The sequence below is a fragment of the Impatiens glandulifera genome, chromosome 8, assembly GCF_907164915.1.
Source record: "Impatiens glandulifera chromosome 8, dImpGla2.1, whole genome shotgun sequence".
Classification (NCBI taxonomy): domain Eukaryota; kingdom Viridiplantae; phylum Streptophyta; class Magnoliopsida; order Ericales; family Balsaminaceae; genus Impatiens; species Impatiens glandulifera.
The window spans coordinates 4,243,435-4,258,889 of NC_061869.1; the positions used below are offsets into that span (position 1 = coordinate 4,243,435).

At 32.2% G+C, this 15,455-nt stretch overlaps 2 protein-coding genes across 2 annotated transcripts; both read left to right on the top strand.

Annotated features, from left to right (window-relative positions):
• The first annotated feature begins 426 nt into the window (after positions 1-426).
• Positions 427-2,909, top strand: LOC124911386 (S-adenosylmethionine synthase 2-like). Its single transcript, XM_047451863.1, has 2 exons — positions 427-572; positions 1,572-2,909. Exon 2 carries the CDS (start codon positions 1,573-1,575, stop codon positions 2,752-2,754), a length of 1,182 nt encoding a protein of 393 aa, XP_047307819.1. The 5' UTR covers positions 427-572; position 1,572; the 3' UTR covers positions 2,755-2,909.
• Positions 2,910-8,576: 5,667 nt separating this feature from the next.
• Positions 8,577-14,315, top strand: LOC124911434 (pto-interacting protein 1-like). Its single transcript, XM_047451916.1, has 8 exons — positions 8,577-8,806; positions 9,784-9,878; positions 10,808-11,055; positions 11,150-11,276; positions 11,885-12,158; positions 13,240-13,372; positions 13,487-13,573; positions 13,947-14,315. Exons 2-8 carry the CDS (start codon positions 9,797-9,799, stop codon positions 14,082-14,084), a joined length of 1,089 nt encoding a protein of 362 aa, XP_047307872.1. The 5' UTR covers positions 8,577-8,806; positions 9,784-9,796; the 3' UTR covers positions 14,085-14,315.
• Positions 14,316-15,455: the final 1,140 nt, after the last annotated feature.

Genomic DNA, 15,455 nt, shown 5'->3' on the forward strand with positions numbered 1-15,455 from the left:
ATAGTAAATATCAAATAAATGAGTAAAATAATAATTGTGAGAATATGGATAAATGAGATAAATTAATTTGTAGAGATAGAGAGAAAAATTATTTAATAAAAGGAGGGAGAAATTAATTAATAAGAAGAGAGATAAAATAATTAATAAAAAGAGAATATTCTACCTGTCAACCCACGTAGCACACCACGTAGGCATAGGCATCGCGCTCCCAGTCGCTGTCTCAGAGTCGCGCTCTCTATCATTCCTCTAAATTTAATATGAAACTCTAATAATAATTAATTTAATTTAATTTAAAGTAATTTATAAAATAAAATTATTTCACCAACTTCACCAACCAAACTAATATAAAAAAAGAAAAATTAAGACTAAAAATTGACTAAAGTGGCCTTAAAATGTATCTAATCCGCAATGAGATCCAGATTCCAAATCACCGGTCATCAATGGTTGGTGAGCCTTCATTTTTCCCCTGTATAAATAACGGTTCTCTAAACCAGAATAATTCGTCGAGGCAAATCGGAGTTCATTGTGTAAACCGGAGTGTTCGTCTCTGAATTCAAGCAAGCCAAATCTAGGTATGCATTTACTTATGTTCAATCATCTAGATATGAACTAGTGATTGATTACTTGTTTTCAAATAATCTTCGTCTTGCTCAATTCAATTGCTATATGCTCTTCGTTTCGCCAAAACGGTTCAGAATTCAGATCTGCGGTGTTTCTTTTTCTAGATCTGAAAGTTTTTTCATGTTATTCTGCTTTTTGGTTGCTTGTGAAACGTGTTTGAGAGGCTGTAGAGTTGTAGTGAGATCGCTTAGAAGTTAGATCTACGGTACAATATTGATCGCATCTCTTTACTTGAATCGCTGATTTGAGCTTGTTATGTATAACTTCATGTTCATTGTTCAATGTATTTGTTCAATTCATGATTGAAAATTGCCTACTAGTACTAGTCCGAGTGATTGTGATTCTACCGTCTTCGTAGTTCTCGATTCGCATGCCTACTTGCTGTGTTATTTACGATTTGTAGTTTGTACTGTATGCTTATGGCTCTTGTTCGATGTATTTGTCCAAATCATGATTGAAATTTTCCTGCTAGTCCGAGTGATTGTGATTCTACGGTCTTCGTTTCTTGATTATCATGTCTTCTTGCTGTGTAATTTACTATCTGTACTGTATGCTTATGGCTCTTGTTCGATTTATTTGTCCAATTCATGATTGATATTGCCTACTAGTTCGAGTGATTGTGATTCTACGGTCTTCATAGTTCTCGATCTGTGTTATTTACGATTTGTACTGTATGCTTATGGCTCTTGTTGACTTGTTCGATGTGTTTTTCAAATTCATGATTGAAAATTGCCTATTAGTCAAGTGATTGTGATTCTACGGTCTTGATTTGTTATTTTCAATTTGTACTGTATGCATTTTTGTTTTATCTACGGAATTCTTCAATTGAATCAATTCTCCAATCATGCTTTGAAAATTGTTTAAAGGACGTAAGAATCTGTCCAATCTGTGAACCTAAGAATCATCTTTTCATTATATGGAGAATCATTGATCATTTTGTTTCTTCACAGAATGGAGACCTTCCTCTTCACCTCAGAGTCAGTCAACGAAGGTCACCCTGACAAACTCTGTGACCAGATCTCCGATGCAGTCCTCGACGCTTGCCTTTCCCAAGACCCCGACAGCAAAGTCGCCTGCGAAACCTGCACCAAGACCAACATGGTCATGGTCTTCGGCGAAATCACAACCAAAGCCGACATAAACTACGAAAAAATCGTCCGCGACACCTGCCGTTCAATCGGATTCATTTCCGACGACGTCGGTCTCGATGCCGATAACTGCAAAGTTCTCGTAAACATCGAGCAACAAAGCCCCGACATCGCTCAAGGTGTCCATGGCCATCTCACGAAACGCCCTGAGGAAATCGGAGCCGGCGATCAAGGCCACATGTTCGGTTACGCCACCGACGAAACCCCAGAACTCATGCCTTTAAGCCACGTCCTCGCAACCAAACTCGGCGCCCGCCTGACCGAAGTCAGGAAGAACGGAACCTGCCCGTGGTTAAGACCCGACGGTAAAACCCAAGTCACTGTCGAATACTACAACGACAAAGGAGCCATGGTCCCAATCCGAGTCCACACAGTTTTGATCTCAACCCAACACGACGAAACCGTAACCAACGACGAGATCGCAGCCGATTTAAAAGAACACGTAATCAAACCCGTCATTCCCGAGAAATACCTCGACGAGAAGACCATTTTCCATCTCAACCCTTCCGGTCGATTCGTCATCGGCGGCCCCCACGGGGATGCCGGTCTGACTGGTCGGAAGATTATCATCGATACCTACGGTGGTTGGGGGGCACACGGAGGCGGTGCTTTCTCGGGTAAGGATCCTACTAAGGTAGACAGGAGTGGGGCTTATATTGTTAGACAGGCGGCTAAGAGTATTGTTGCGAGTGATCTTGCAAGGAGGTGTTTGGTTCAAGTTTCCTACGCAATTGGTGTGCCTGAACCATTGTCGGTATTTGTCGACACTTATGAAACGGGGAAGATACCCGATAAGGAAATTCTGAAGATTGTTAAGGAGAGTTTTGATTTTAGGCCGGGTATGATTTCGATTAATCTTGATTTGAAAAGAGGTGGGAATGATAGGTTTTTGAAGACGGCTGCTTATGGTCATTTTGGAAGGGATGATCCTGATTTCACTTGGGAGGTTGTTAAGCCACTTAAATGGGACAAGCCTCAAGCTTAAGTAAAGGAGATTCTTACCATCAATTATACTCCTGGTAATGACTAATGAATAATGTTTGGTTTTATTTGATTTGGTTTGGTTTTCACTTTGGAGGAAACTGAAAAGTAATATGTTTTTTTTTCTTCATTTTATATAATATAGTATGAATTGTAATATTCTTCATTCTAAATATTATTATAGTTTTATTTTGTTATAAGAAATTATTAAAGTAAAATAAATAATTATATCAATACATTGGAAACAATTGAAATCCCAACCTTTTTTCCCAAGCTAACACCAAATCTGGCAGCCATTTGCTACAAAAATCGATGAGATAAAAATAACACCAAACCGCCAATTTGTCTTTGTCATTTGTTGATCTGAACCTATTTGGGGGCAGGGTGCGGTTTTATAAAATAAACCGGAACGGACTACCATCAGGGATGACAATGTGGTAAATAATACTTATAAAACCAATTTTTTAGTATTATATTTTATAATATAATTATAAATAAATTTAAAACTCTTAAAAATATGAATAGTTAAATATATTTGTAATGTTATATATTTAATGATGTTTTTAGTGAAACTGGAAAGTAGTCGATAATGGACTGAATATCTCATTATAATTGACATCCCTACCGTTCAGACCGGCTCTAAGCCCAACGGGCTATGGCAACCCAACATTTAGAGTAATCTATTGAATAAAATAATATAAAAATTTTCATTTAATTTATTAATTATTTTTTTAACATAAAAATATGTATAACAGTGATTTAGATTGAAAAATAAAAACAATATTTAATTATGGATTCAAGTCTCATAAACAAACAAAATTATACCTTTTTTTAGATGAAATTACTAATACCATTCATATCAACTAAAGAAATTGAGAAATTTGTTAGTAATTTCATTAAACCTAAGGGCTAAGTGCATATCATAATTAAATTTCTTATTAATTTCTTATATCTATGTTAGTTAGTAATTTGTTGGTAATTTCTTATATCAACTACACAAATTTATATATAGAATGATGCTTAACTTTTAAAGTGTCCGGATTGCCGGGTCGAGAGACGTGGTTAATTTGGATATTTATGTGAGAGTAAATGGATACTTGGGTCGGATGGTGGGTTGACCCGCCCATAAACTTAAAACGGTTAAAAATAAATTTAAAAATGTTATTTGTAGGTTTCGAACTTACAACATAACAAAACAAATACAACCCTTTAACCAACTAGGCTAACAACACTTTATATTTAAGATTTAACGCCAAATTTGATGAACGCGAGACATTTTAACAATAAAAGTTCAAATTTTTAACTAACTAATCTATATATATATAATGATGCTTAATTTTTAAAGTGTCCAGATTGCCGGGTCGAGAGTTGTGGTTAATTTGAATATTTATGTGAGAGTAAATGGATACTTGGGTCGGATTGTGAGTTGACCTGCCCATAAACTTAAAACGGTTAAAAATAAATTTAAAAATATTATTTGTAGGTTTCGAACTTGCAACCTAACAAAACAAGTACAACTTTTAACCAAATGTGATTGAGATGTGGTTTGTCGAGGAATAATAGTCCGGTATCATTTGAAAGTGGTTAAAGAAATATGAATCAAATATTTAATTGACCAAAGTGTGAGGTCACGATGCTAATTATTAAAAAATATGAATCAAATATTTGATTGACAAAGTGAAAGTGTAAAGTCACAAAATTAGAGATTCATTCGAAAAAAATATGTAATGAAACATGTGAGAAAATAAGTTGTTTTATCGAAGTGAATAAAATGTGAAATGAGAACGTTATATTTTTTATTTTAATAATTTTAAACATTAAATAAATATTATTATAATTTTTTTAATTTATTTTATTTTTATCCTTATCCGTGTGTCTAGTGATAATTAAAACAACTCATTTATCATCCAATCTTTAAGCCCTATATCCTTCATAATTAAATTCCTAAAACACTTGAATGTTCAAACATCACTTATTTCTTATTTGGCAGAAACAAAAAAGAGTTTATCATATCCCTATATGAAAATGTAAGCAAATTATAGTAGAGAATAAAAAAATCAAAATTTGAATTAGCTTGAACTATTTATTTTAAATTAACTATATTATTGAACAACTAAAAATATTAAACTGACCGTAACGATCGTCTAATCGACTAAATCAAATCAATGATCACCTACAAACCAACTGTTAAAACTTTTAGAAAATCAATGGCAACAATTATGATAAAATTTGATGAAAAATCGACCAAAACTGGAACGCTTACACCTCAACCATTTATTTGTCGTATACACATACTCGAGATGAAATTGTTTTTGTTGTCGATCATGTTTATCAATTCAAGCAGACACCTACTTCTATTGGGAAAAATAATATTTTACTATCTTCGTCACAAGCAGACACCTACTTCTATTGGAAAAAATAATATTTTACTATCTTCGTCACACTCGTTCATCTATCTAGATACTACCATCAGTTCAAAAGCCCGAATATTAAGTCATAGTCCATGCCACTGAGCTCATATGCCTCAAATCACCGTTACATAATGTTATGCCCAAGCTCACCTTTTTCTGTTATAAAAGGCTAGTAGGGTCAAGAGTGCATTACTTGAATGTTCACCCTTATGTATTCACTTATAAGTCATACTTAGGAATAGACCTGTTATTATTATTAGGGGCTGAGATATAAAAATGTTGTGTCAATTATATTGTGGGACAATATGTAGAAGAGATTATAATTTATATACTTAGGATTTTTAACAGTAAGTAGAAGGGACCCATGTAATGGATCCGTCAGAAAATTAGGATAAGTACAATCCTAATTTAATTCCCTTTTTAGTCACTAATTAAACTCATGACTTGCTTATCATAAAATTAAAATACTTGGTAGCTTAATAACATTCCACCTTAACCCATTGCATGATCTCCACTTGCCCAGCTGCATGCCTCCCATTTAGCATAGCAGCCATTAGCTCACCCTACCCCATTACTATAATTCATTAATTCATTTGGAAATTCAGTTCTCTCTATATAAGCAAGACTTAGAAGCTTTGAAGAAAAACAAGAGCAAACCCTAACAAAGACCACCTTCTTTATCCAATTTCGAAATTAAGGCAAGCATTTTCTCAAACTCACTCTTAAATCCACACATAACTATGTATCTCAAGTATTTTCTATATAATTTCCATTTATGTTTGAAATACATGTTTCTATGACAAACATGGTTTATAAACAATCTGTTTTTCTCAAGTATGACAAGGGTCATCATTTTTCTAGAAATGATAGCTAAATATACACTTTTATAAAACAAAAACCCTTATGATTTATGCATACATGGGGGGCATATTATTGATGAATGAGTATTGACGGAAACGAAAGGAGGCTGGCTGGCATGAGCTCTAGTCAGCTGATTCTAAATTATTGGCTGATTATTTATGGGACCAAAGTTTCTAGCATGAGCTCTAGTTACTGCTGCCGAATTAAAAGACGGTCCAAACAAGTTAAGGACTTTTAGGGATGGATTCCTAATTGTGCATAGCCAAATATGGCTCAAACGGACTCCTTGTCTTCAGGATCAACTCTGAATGGTGTAGGGTCACATATGGCTCAAGATGTTACTGTACAGACCACATGAAATCATATTTTCTAAAATTCCATTGGTGTTTATAAACTGATCATCTCTTTTTAAATGATGAACATTTGTATGCATATGTCTTCCTTTTTAAAGCAAAACATTCAGCGAGTTTTAGATACTTAATTGTTTGTTGAGTCATTAGACTCACTATACTTGTGTGGTGTAGGTACCCAGCCCTAACTTTTATACATTTGAAGGGATGAGGCTTGGAGAGGAGCAAACTGATGGAAAGAGTGTGGGAGGAGGGACCGATGCTGCTAAATTACTTGTCTTTTTGTATAAACACTTATCTTATTTTTTGGGTCTTTACTTGCTGTCTAATGTTGCATGTATATAAGACTTGTACAGAATCATGATAGTTATGATGGAGTATAAGTTATTTTGTTGTAGCTTCTTATAGCTGTATAGCTGTATGTAGAAGCATGTATATAGTAAGTATATGTTTGAACATGACAAGTTGTATATGGCTTCTGCTAGGGATCTCAATGTTAAATAGATATAGATGTTTGAGAGTAGTTATATTATATGAGTAGGGACGTTTCACATAATCGTTATATGACCGTTAATTCAGTTTTTAATATTGGAATGAAAACATATAAATATTGATTTTTCTATTTTTGTCTTTGACGTATTTCTCAAAAATATATTTTTATTCGATACATTCCTATCCATTTTCAAATTCTTGATTTCCTTAACAAATAATTTGCGTCAAATTGTTTGTTCTATGTAACTCTTTAATCATTCTTTTTATTAATGTGTAATCAATTATACTTTTCAAATCTTTCAGCTACCCTTATTATACATGTATAAATCTACCCATCATGTATTTCTAAATGTATCACATTATGAATAAAAGTTATTAGTTACTATTTTTGTTTGTTTTATATTCTTTTATTTTTTGTATCTCATTTAGATATTAATCTAAATAAGAAGAATTTCTTCAATAAGAAATCATATCTTGTCCTTATGAATGAAATATTTCTAACGCGTGAAGGTGAAGGCACCAAATATTCAAGTCCTCTCTTAGAGAAAGTTCCAAAGATTAACCCGGGTTAGATCACTCTATGTGGCTGTATATTTTGTTTATAATATTATAAAGCATTAAAGCTTAACTTAATTAGACTTATATTTATAATGTTATTTTTTTAAAACTAAAACAAATTATCTTGAAGATATGTTTCCAAATTATTTAATTTGTAAATAATAACACATTATACCCAAAGAAGTATTATATCTTGAACAAACTATCTATAAATATATATATTTAAATAAGTTCAATGTATCACAATTTTGTGTGAACTATATATGAAGTTATCTTCAATGATAATGTGTATGGCTGGCAGGCAATTTGAAACACCTTTCTTTTAAGTAAAGTCAAAAGAGGACAATTATAAAAGCAACAACTAAAATACTAAATTGTGAGTTGTGATTATTATTTTTCAAACATGTCATATGTTTGATTAAAAAAACAACTTAGATTAATCTATGTGAGGAATGTCAAATTAATTTACAAATGACATTGTGTCAGTTATTAATTAATCCTTTAACCCAAACTTGTTCTGTCATCAAAAAATAATTTGAATACATCATTGACTAATGAGATTTGGATTATTTAAATAATTTTGTGGTTAAAAAAAGTTGAATTATTTGATAATATGATATTTGTATTTAATAAAAAAGTAAAAATATTAATATTTTAGTTAATAATTTGATTAATGTAATCAATATAGAGATAAATGACAAGATTTTTAGTTTTTAAAAATATTGGGTTATTATAATATATTTTAATAATTGAAAATAAATAAAGTATAATAAATGAGTTTTTGGTTAAAACCCTAAAAAAAAACACTAAAAAAAAAATAAAAAAAATGTGTGATATTATTTTAATATTATAAATTTATATAAAATAAAATAAATAAAATTGAGTTTAGGGTTAAATCCGCCCTTATTATTAGCCACCAATTAAGACCTAATATAAAAATGTGACTTTATGTGACCAATAAGTCAATTTACTGACCACCCATTCTTCTTTCTCGTTTGATTTTATATTAAAATTTCGAATTATCAATTCAAAATTTTATTTTATATTTTAATTATATAAAAAAAATAAAGTAATTTCACTTTTAATATTTTAATTAATAATTTAATTGTTACAAAATAAATAATGTAATCAAACAAGCTTAATGATTTTGAGGAGAGAGAAAGAAGAGAGAGAATAGACGTACGGTTGACTCACCAATTTTATTATCAAAGAATTTTCGGTCTCTTTTATCATAATCTATCGCCGGCCGATATTCAGACCTTTTCTCTCTTCTTTCTCCTTCGTGTTCTTAGCAAGTATCAGCAGAGAGAGAGAGAGGAGAGAGAGAGAGATCACTCTGTCGGTGTAACTGGAAGGAGTCGACTGATTTTCACGCACATCTGAGGTTTTGATCGACGATCTTTTACTATCTCTTTGTATAAAATGCTTATAACGTTCAGGATACTGAATTTCACCGTTCAATTCTGTTAGATCTGTATCGAATTGATTGTTTCATGTATTCTTTATAGATTAGATACAAAATCGCTTGAAACGGTGAGTTTGATAGTAAGTTGTTACTGATCTTGCGTCTTCTTTGTTCTATTGGATATATCGAGTTATTTGAGTAGTATATAGCGATTTCGATACAACGAATGAAGCTTAGTTTGTTGTATAATCATATCTACTTAGATATATCTCATTTGAGCGGCTGATGTGAATTGTCATTGCTTAGATTACATGAATCGCTATCTGATTTGGCTTTCGCAGCTCTCTATATGTATGGATGCTTGTTTTTACCTTTCATTGACAAAACCTTCAACCCTAGGCATTGTATACAGATTAATGATTTCATTTCTTAGTTTTATTCATTCCTGTTTTGTCTAGCAACGTTTATTGTATGTAGAGACGGTCAATTGGACTTTATTAGACCTGTGAAATGTTTATGCATGGTATGTTGTTATAAGAACTAGGGTTTGGGATTCTGATAGCATGTTTATTGAGTTGGGCTGGTAAAGGTAGAATTTATTTTCATAGAGTGAGCTTCCTTTTCTGTGAAATATTTATGCATGGTATGTTTTTATAAGAAGTAGTGTTTGGGATTCTCAGAGCATGTTTATTGAGTTGGGCTGGTGAAGGTAGGATTTCTCTTCTCAGAGTGAGCTTCCTTTTCTTGGATCCTTTGTTTCTGTTATCTGAGTGTTTGCGGAAGCTTTGTATACACGTTTACTGTTCTCGAAAGTGGTTAGCACGTAAATGAAATGTGTGTGTTAAACGCGAGTTGATGAATATGTTTCCAAATTCATTATATCTACATACTTGTAAAGTATACCTTGACTTTTTAGACTTGTTTGTTTTCTGATAATAGTCGTCTCTTTGTTGCAGGTTCAAAGGCATTATGGGCTGTTTTAGCTGTTGCGGGGATGATGATTTCAACAGACCTCCTGAAGGAGGAGCGCAATACAGTAGAAACCAACCAGGTGAATTAGCATGAGCATAAAATTTCTTTAAACGCATAAACTCTGATATCTAATAAGTTTTACATTCACCTTTTTTCGGATTTTTTTATATATTATTATTTAGTTGCATCAGAATCTAAATTTACTTGATTGTATTTGATTGCATTCAATGGGAAAAAACAAATTTATAAGGTGGAGTCCATTCCTTGGAATAGTTTTGTTGCAAGAGGGTTGCCAAACCTGGTTGGTGGGATGGATAAATTTGTAGAAAATTTCTGTAGATGTTTCCAAATCAAGATTCACCAGCATGCTTTGCTTCTATTTTTTACTCGTAATCACATTGATATATGCCTACGTGTTTCCATTGGCTTTACACCATCACGTTATTCTGTGATGGCCACTTCTTTACGAATAGGTAGGTGATCATTTAGTTTTTCATAATCTAAATTCTATCCCTATATTTGGTATTAGAAACAAGTTCAAAAGTCCATTGAACTTGTACAAATGTCGCAAATCATTTACCAAACTTTCAATTGGCTCAATTGCCTATCCAGCTTATTCAATTATCATTTTGTCTAATTACGCAGATACAAATTTCTTCAACTATGTTAATGATGTATTTATTACCTTCTTTCACTATTCAGCGGTTCCAAGTCACAGTTTGCATTGTTTACTTCTTCTTCACGTCAACGGACCATATATGGATATTAAGAAAAATAATCATAAGACGGATGATTTAAGCCAATTTAACCATATTTGGAGATGAGTGATTTTAGTCAATTGAATGTGTTTATTGGCTGCGTCAAATTAATTTGAGGTTAAATTAGAGATTTGCAGCCTTTAGTGCAAGTTCTCATTTTCTTTAAGATGTGCTATTATTTCTTTTTTGAGGAACTATTACTGTTTCTTTATTAGCTGCGTAAATAAATAAAACCCTTCTCCACTACCAGGGAATCATGGGGGATATCATTTCACTGAAGCTGCTCCTAAGGGTCCAACTGTGAAGATTCAGCCAATTGAAGTCCCTACCATTTCAGTAGATGAGTTAAAGGAAATTACTGATAACTTTGGGACTACTGCTTTAATTGGAGAGGGGTCATATGGAAGAGTATATTATGGTCTTCTGAAGAATGAAAGAGCTGCAGCCATCAAGAAGTTGGATGCTAGCAAGCAACCAGATGATGACTTTCTAGCTCAGGTTCTGATCTTGATTTTTACACCCCCCATGTTGTTTGCAACACTCTCTAGGTAAAACTGTGATTTAATGTCTATATATTGCATCTGATCTGCAGGTCTCTATGGTGTCTCGTCTGAAACATGACAACTTTGTTGAATTGCTTGGTTACTGTGTTGAGGGAAATCAGCGTGTCCTTGCCTATGAGTTTGCATCCAATGGTTCTCTGCATGATATTCTTCATGGTATGTGAATCTTACCAACATGTTGATCATGATTGAAAAATCTAAATTTGTTGTTGTCATGGTACGTGAATCTTGCCAACCAAGATCCGAAAAAGCTTATTTGAGATGGATAATGTTCTAAGAGCTTGTTTGATCTTGGTTTATTTGAAAATTTTTGAGTTATTTGACAAAATCTTGTTTGATAAAAAAGTTGGATTATTTGGTTTAAAAATACCAAAATGTCCTTTTGTATTTAAAATTTAAATTTATAAAAAACCAAGTAAGGATATTTTGGTGGATGAATTAACAGATTTGATGGTTGAAATGATAAGTGACGTGATAAAGGATTTTTTTTTAAATAATCAAATAAAGCAAGATCAAACAAGCTCTTATACCAGACAAAAAAATAAATATTTAACTTTGGCAATTTTTCAATGAGATGTTGATTGTGACAAAATACAAGTTTCCAAATAGGCTCAAACTGTTATATTCTTTGACCCATCATAAAAGAAAAATCTAATTGTTCATTTATCTTTCTGGTTGGGTTAGCTAACATATCCTTGTTTCCATTAGAGTTATTCTTGCAATTTTTTTCATTGAGCATCAAATTAATTTACCTTCTATTTCAGGAAGGAAAGGTGTTAAAGGAGCACAACCGGGCCCTGTCCTCTCATGGGCTCAACGGGTTAAAATTGCTTCAGGAGCTGCTAAGGGCCTGGAGTACCTGCATGAAAAAGCAAATCCTCACATTATCCATAGAGATATTAGATCAAGCAATGTACTACTCTTTGATGATGATGTTGCTAAGATTGCTGACTTTGATTTATCAAATCAAGCTCCTGACATGGCAGCTCGTCTCCACTCCACCCGTGTTCTTGGAACATTTGGCTATCATGCTCCTGAGTAAGCTCCTTTCCTTACTTTTCATTTTCTTTGCAAAAAGGAAAAATCATTGTATTAATAATGCAAAGATTTACATAATTTTTATAAGATGTTGAACAGGATAAGTTCTTATTTTCAAAAGTAAAATATATATCATAAATTTTGTCAGTTGAATACATTTCTTTTTTTTCTTTCATTTATGAATAAGCTCATCAATGTTTGCAAGGGAGTTCAGAAATCATCACAATCTATAACATGACCATATGCTGAAAATAGAGAAGTGTTGTTTAGGATAGAAAGAGGTGACTCTTAAAAGATAAACCGGTAAAGGGAAGCTTAGGGTGTGTTTGATGAAACTGAAAATTGAGTAATGCATGTTGAATATTGAATTTGAAGTGCCTGATGTGTTAAGTATCTGAAAAATAAATGTTAGAATAAGCCAAACAAAAATATCCAAGTTTTAAATATTTGCTATAGAAGTTGATTTGATAAAATGTGGAAATAATGTTGGGAAAATACCTAAAGACTATTTTACCTATAATGAGGTAAATCGATTAATTTTTACGGTTAACGTTGTCTATTGGATGCTTTTACTAGATTATTGAGTTAAGTATTAATAGCTTACCCAATTAAACCTGTTTATAGCTTGACCTATTTTTTAGCGTACGAGGCATCTAAATATTTAAGTGATTTTAAGTAACATTTATTAGATGCGCTTAATCATTAGATGATATGCTACCAAACACAGATTCTTAATTAGTTTGTTTGAAAGCAATAAATTTACATGTTTGTACTGTTGCTATTGAGTTGGAAGGAGTAATAACTTTTTGTTCACTAGCTGCTATTAACTCTATTTGTCGTACATAGATGCTTTTCGCTGAAAAACGACGTAATTTTTTATCTTCTTCCCATTTTGCCCTCTCATCCTGAAAAGTTTATGATAAAGTTAATGCTTAATTGGGTAATTGAACAATAGCTTATTTAATGAGATGCATTTGAGAAACGGCTTCTCTCCAACTTTCCAAATTAGCTAAATTCCCGAGGATGACCTGGTTAGCAATTAATTTCAGATTTTGTGCTGACTACTTATTTTCCTGCGCAGGTATGCAATGACTGGACAAATGAATGCGAAAAGTGATGTATACAGCTTTGGTGTTGTTTTGCTCGAGCTTCTGACTGGACGTAAACCTGTGGATCATACTTTACCTCGTGGTCAACAAAGTCTTGTGACATGGGTAATACTAATATTTTGATGATCATTTCTTTATTGCTTGAGCTTTTCAAGATATTCTTTAGTTTTTTTCCAATAAATGGATCAAAACTGAGTTTTGTTTTCTTGACTTGTTAAGGCAACTCCTAAACTTAGTGAAGACAAAGTCAAACAGTGCATTGATGCAAGATTGGGTGGCGAGTATCCTCCCAAGGCTGTAGCAAAGGTATTGTACTACTTTTTTATTTCTTTTGTAAAGGATAATATTAACACAAATATCACATGATTCGTGGTTCAATTACTGAGTCCTACTAAGAAAACCTAGGTTGAAGTGGAGGTGTCATGCAGGGCCTGCCCCGAGGATTGGGGTACCCTAAGCAAAAAAAAATGTTTTTCGAATATTGTGTGGTATATAATACCTTAGTTGGTTAAATATCATGTTCATATGCTTTGCGTTCCTTGGTTAGTGAATAAAATTTATCTTTGAAATACAAGTTCATGAGATGATGTAAACTATTTTTTTAGATTCCTAGCTTAATTGGTTGATTTTAGCTTTATGATGTTAAGTTATAAGAAATCCGGTTTGGAATTTTATACAGATGGCTGCGGTTGCTGCCTTGTGTGTACAATATGAAGCAGATTTCCGGCCTAACATGAGCATTGTGGTGAAGGCCCTGCAGCCACTTCTAAACACTCGGGTTGGACCCCCCGTGAATGGTGAATCTGCCAATCCATGATTGTTGTTTGGTAATTGTGAACTCTCTCGCTCTCTTTCGGTTACTCCTTTCCAAAAAGGAAAAGTGCGAAAAATTGTTTTGTCTTGGTATGATTGTAATCGAATGATTATTCCATTGTTTGGGGGATTATTTTAGAAAAAAAATCTTAATATTATGAGGTACTTTGTGCTGTTGATATGTTGAATTCTTTGGTACTCTTTAGGAAGATAAGTTAAAAGGTTTGATTATTGATTTGCTCTAGAATTTTTTTCTTTCTTTCAAAATTTAGAGGATCTGAATCTGAGTATTATGGTGTTCCTTTCAATCTTGTTCTTAGATTATAAAATATAAGTATTTCAAATTAGGTTTATATAGTTAGACAATTTGAAAATACTTTTTAGAAATGTATTTGAGTTATATATTTTTTGTCCTATATTTCATTTGGAATGTAGATATTCTTGATTGTACACAATTAATTTTTTAAAAATGGCCACTTTCAATATCCCATTCAAGTTTAGGGTAACATATATCATCTTTTAAAGTATAAGAGTTGTTTAAACAGTTTACTAAACTTTTGAGGGTAATTTGATTTTTTTGCCCTCTATTATTGGCTTATGGCTTGTTGTAATATATATTAGAGTCAATTTGCTATTTTCCCTCAAAACTAAAAGAAATATTTGATTTAATTTCAATTTTTGGCCTTTCTATCTATTATCATGGCTAGTTGCAATATTGTATAAAAATAATATTGATATGATTTCAACTTCACAATTATTTATATTTGTATTTCAAATAGACATATATTTATATTTTTATATAAGATTCAGTTTGTTTGGATCAACTTTAGCACATCATAATAATTTCTTGACTTGGTATAATATAGTGACCTCCTTCAATGGATTGACTTCTGAATTGTAACTTTTTAATATAAGCCTTAATCCTTCAAAACAATTAAATTTGTAGAAAAATATGATTTTTGAAATAAGCTCATTATTTTTATGTATTGTACATGTTGGTACTACCTTATCCCTTTTATTTTATTAATGAATTATTATATAAAAATTAAAGATATATTATGCATGGAGTCATTGACCATGTGCCCAATAATATATATTAGGTTGGTGGATATTAGGTGGCTGGTCATTATTATATTAGATAAAATACAAAATTAACATTTTGACCTTAAATCATGTTAAGTTTTAATTTCACTCTTTAAACTTAATATTAAATCAACATATTTGAGTTTTTTTGGAGGGGGCTAATATGACCGCTGCAGTATTTACATTTTTTTTAAATCCGTTTTTAGTTAGCAATGTAAATGATTAGAGCAGTTCGCGATTTCTTTGAATCTTGACTCGTAAAAAACTTGTTTGTGCTCGTTCTGAACGAGCC

Excerpts from the sequence above, each read along its gene's own strand:
- LOC124911386 (XM_047451863.1), top strand. The coding sequence starts at position 1,573 with ATGGAGACCTTCCTCTTCACCTCAGAGTCAGTCAACGAAGGTCACCCT.
- LOC124911434 (XM_047451916.1), top strand. The coding sequence starts at position 9,797 with ATGGGCTGTTTTAGCTGTTGCGGGGATGATGATTTCAACAGACCTCCT. Across the intron at positions 11,277-11,884 it reads TCTGCATGATATTCTTCATG|GAAGGAAAGGTGTTAAAGGA; the intron begins GTATGTGAATCT and ends CTTCTATTTCAG. Across the intron at positions 13,574-13,946 it reads CTCCCAAGGCTGTAGCAAAG|ATGGCTGCGGTTGCTGCCTT; the intron begins GTATTGTACTAC and ends AATTTTATACAG.